This window comes from Myotis brandtii, unplaced genomic scaffold (assembly GCF_000412655.1).
Source record: "Myotis brandtii unplaced genomic scaffold, ASM41265v1 scaffold139, whole genome shotgun sequence".
NCBI classification, from domain to species: domain Eukaryota; kingdom Metazoa; phylum Chordata; class Mammalia; order Chiroptera; family Vespertilionidae; genus Myotis; species Myotis brandtii.
The window spans coordinates 693,358-695,243 of NW_005354965.1; the positions used below are offsets into that span (position 1 = coordinate 693,358).

At 53.9% G+C, this 1,886-nt stretch overlaps 1 protein-coding gene across 1 annotated transcript in view; it reads right to left on the reverse strand.

The window, feature by feature from the left end:
- Positions 1–1,886, reverse strand: part of URB1 (URB1 ribosome biogenesis 1 homolog (S. cerevisiae)) — a 43,360-nt gene that overhangs the window by 36,396 nt on the left and 5,078 nt on the right. Inside the window, exons 6-7 of the mRNA XM_014535196.1 lie at positions 1,242–1,330; positions 387–515 (exon numbers count right to left, since the gene is read on the reverse strand). Of these exons, the coding sequence (XP_014390682.1) occupies positions 387–515; positions 1,242–1,330 (218 nt within the window). The remainder of the gene's footprint in view (positions 1–386; positions 516–1,241; positions 1,331–1,886) is intronic.

A 1,886-nucleotide genomic window follows, 5' to 3' on the forward strand; every position in this document is an offset into this window, starting at 1 on the left:
ATGCATATAAGCATAACCAAGGGACAGAAGACACTGGGGGGGCGTAAGGGAGGCCAGGGGATTGTCAAGTGCGGGGGGAAAAAAGGAGAAACATGTAATACTCTGTGTAATAATTTAAGCAATAAAAATATATATTTAAAAAAAAAAAAAGAAATTTCAAAAAAAAAAAAAATGTAGTATCATGATACCATAGAGTAGGGGGAAAAAATCTTACTGTAACAAAAAAACTTTAAAAATCATATTGAATCTAAGTGGAAAATTAACATAAGCAAAAGCCAAAAGAAACCGGTCAGATGGAAAGACATGTCATAGGCAGGTGTGTGCTCCGCCATCAGTGTCTGGGCTGCGAGGCGCACGCACTGACGAGGCCACGCACAGCGACGCACCTCCTCGGGGGGTCCCAGGTCCACGTCGACAATCCCGTTCCAGCTGTAGAGGGACGCGATGTGAGTCAGCAGCTGCCCGGTGAAGAAACGGACCTTCTGGGTCTTTGTGATACTTTTATTGTGAACCACCTGAACACAGTGAAACAAAGCAATGTCAAGGGATTCCGTTCGTAAGAGTGTTCGTTGCTTCTGTCATTATGAAGGTGATGTCGGCTTTTTTTAAAAAATATATTTCTTTATTGATTTAAGAGAGAGGGAGGAAGAGATAGAAACATCAACGATGAGAGAGAATCATTGATTGGCTGCTTTCCGCACGCCCCCTACTGGGGATCAAGCCTGCAACCCAGGCATGTGCCCTTGGCTGGAATCGAACCCGGTAGCTTTGAGTCCGCAGGCCGACGCTCTATCCACTGAGCAAAACCGGCCAGGGCAGTAATGTCGGCTTATGACAAAATATTTGGCCACAAAAGGGAACAAGCCTGGCCGGAGTGACCCGTGCACCAGGTCATAGGTCACAGTGTGATCCCGGGTCGCAGGCTCAATCCCCAGTCGGGGGCATGCAGAAGGCAGCTGATCCATGATTCTCTCTCATCATTGATGTTTCTCTCTCTCTCTCCCCGTCTCCCTTCCTCTCTGAAATCAATAAAAAAATATATTTTTTAAAAAGAGAATATGAAGAAAAAGTGCAAGTCACTAATATCCCCGCCCCCGACTCAGAGCGTCTTCGCTAGAACGAAACACAGTTTTAAGCCGACACCAGTGTGGCAGGTGAAACCCTGCACCTCCACTTGGACGACTTTAAACCAGGGCTCCCCAACGCAGCACCCTAGCATTGGGGCCCGACGCCGGCCTGACTGGGGTGAAGAGCAGCACCCCCGCTCGACCGCTGGACATAGCTGCAGCTCCCAGTTCTGACAAGCACGCCTCCAGACACCGCCGGATGCCTGGGGGGACATCGCGGGGAGAACCGCTGTGAGGCCCACACTATGCCCATCGCCATTTCTACCCGGACTCCCAGTTCACGGCCTCCAACCTCTACGGGGGAGGGTTTTTCTAACTGACCGTTCAGTGCTGCTGTATTACAGGGATACGTGCAGGAGGCTTTACAATTCCCCTGCGATGCTTGTAAAAGACAGACATGCAGACGGCACCACCACCACCACGGCTCCCAGCGACCGGCTTCCTGGGACGATGCCCACAGCTCCTCTCCGCCTCGTCTACGTGCTGCTCAGCCCGACCCTCAGGGCTGCGTCCCCAGCACCGACCCTCAGGGCTGCGTCCCCAGCACCGACCCTCAGGGCTGCGTCCCCAGCACCGACCCTCAGGGCTGCGTCCCCAGCACCGACCCTCAGGGCTGCGTCCCCAGCACCGACCCTCAGGGCTGCGTCCCCAGCACCGACCCTCAGGGCTGCGTCCCCAGCACCGACCCTCAGGGCTGCGTCCCCAGCACCGACCCTCAGGGCTGCGTCCCCAGCCCCGCCCCTCCGGGCTCTGTCCCCA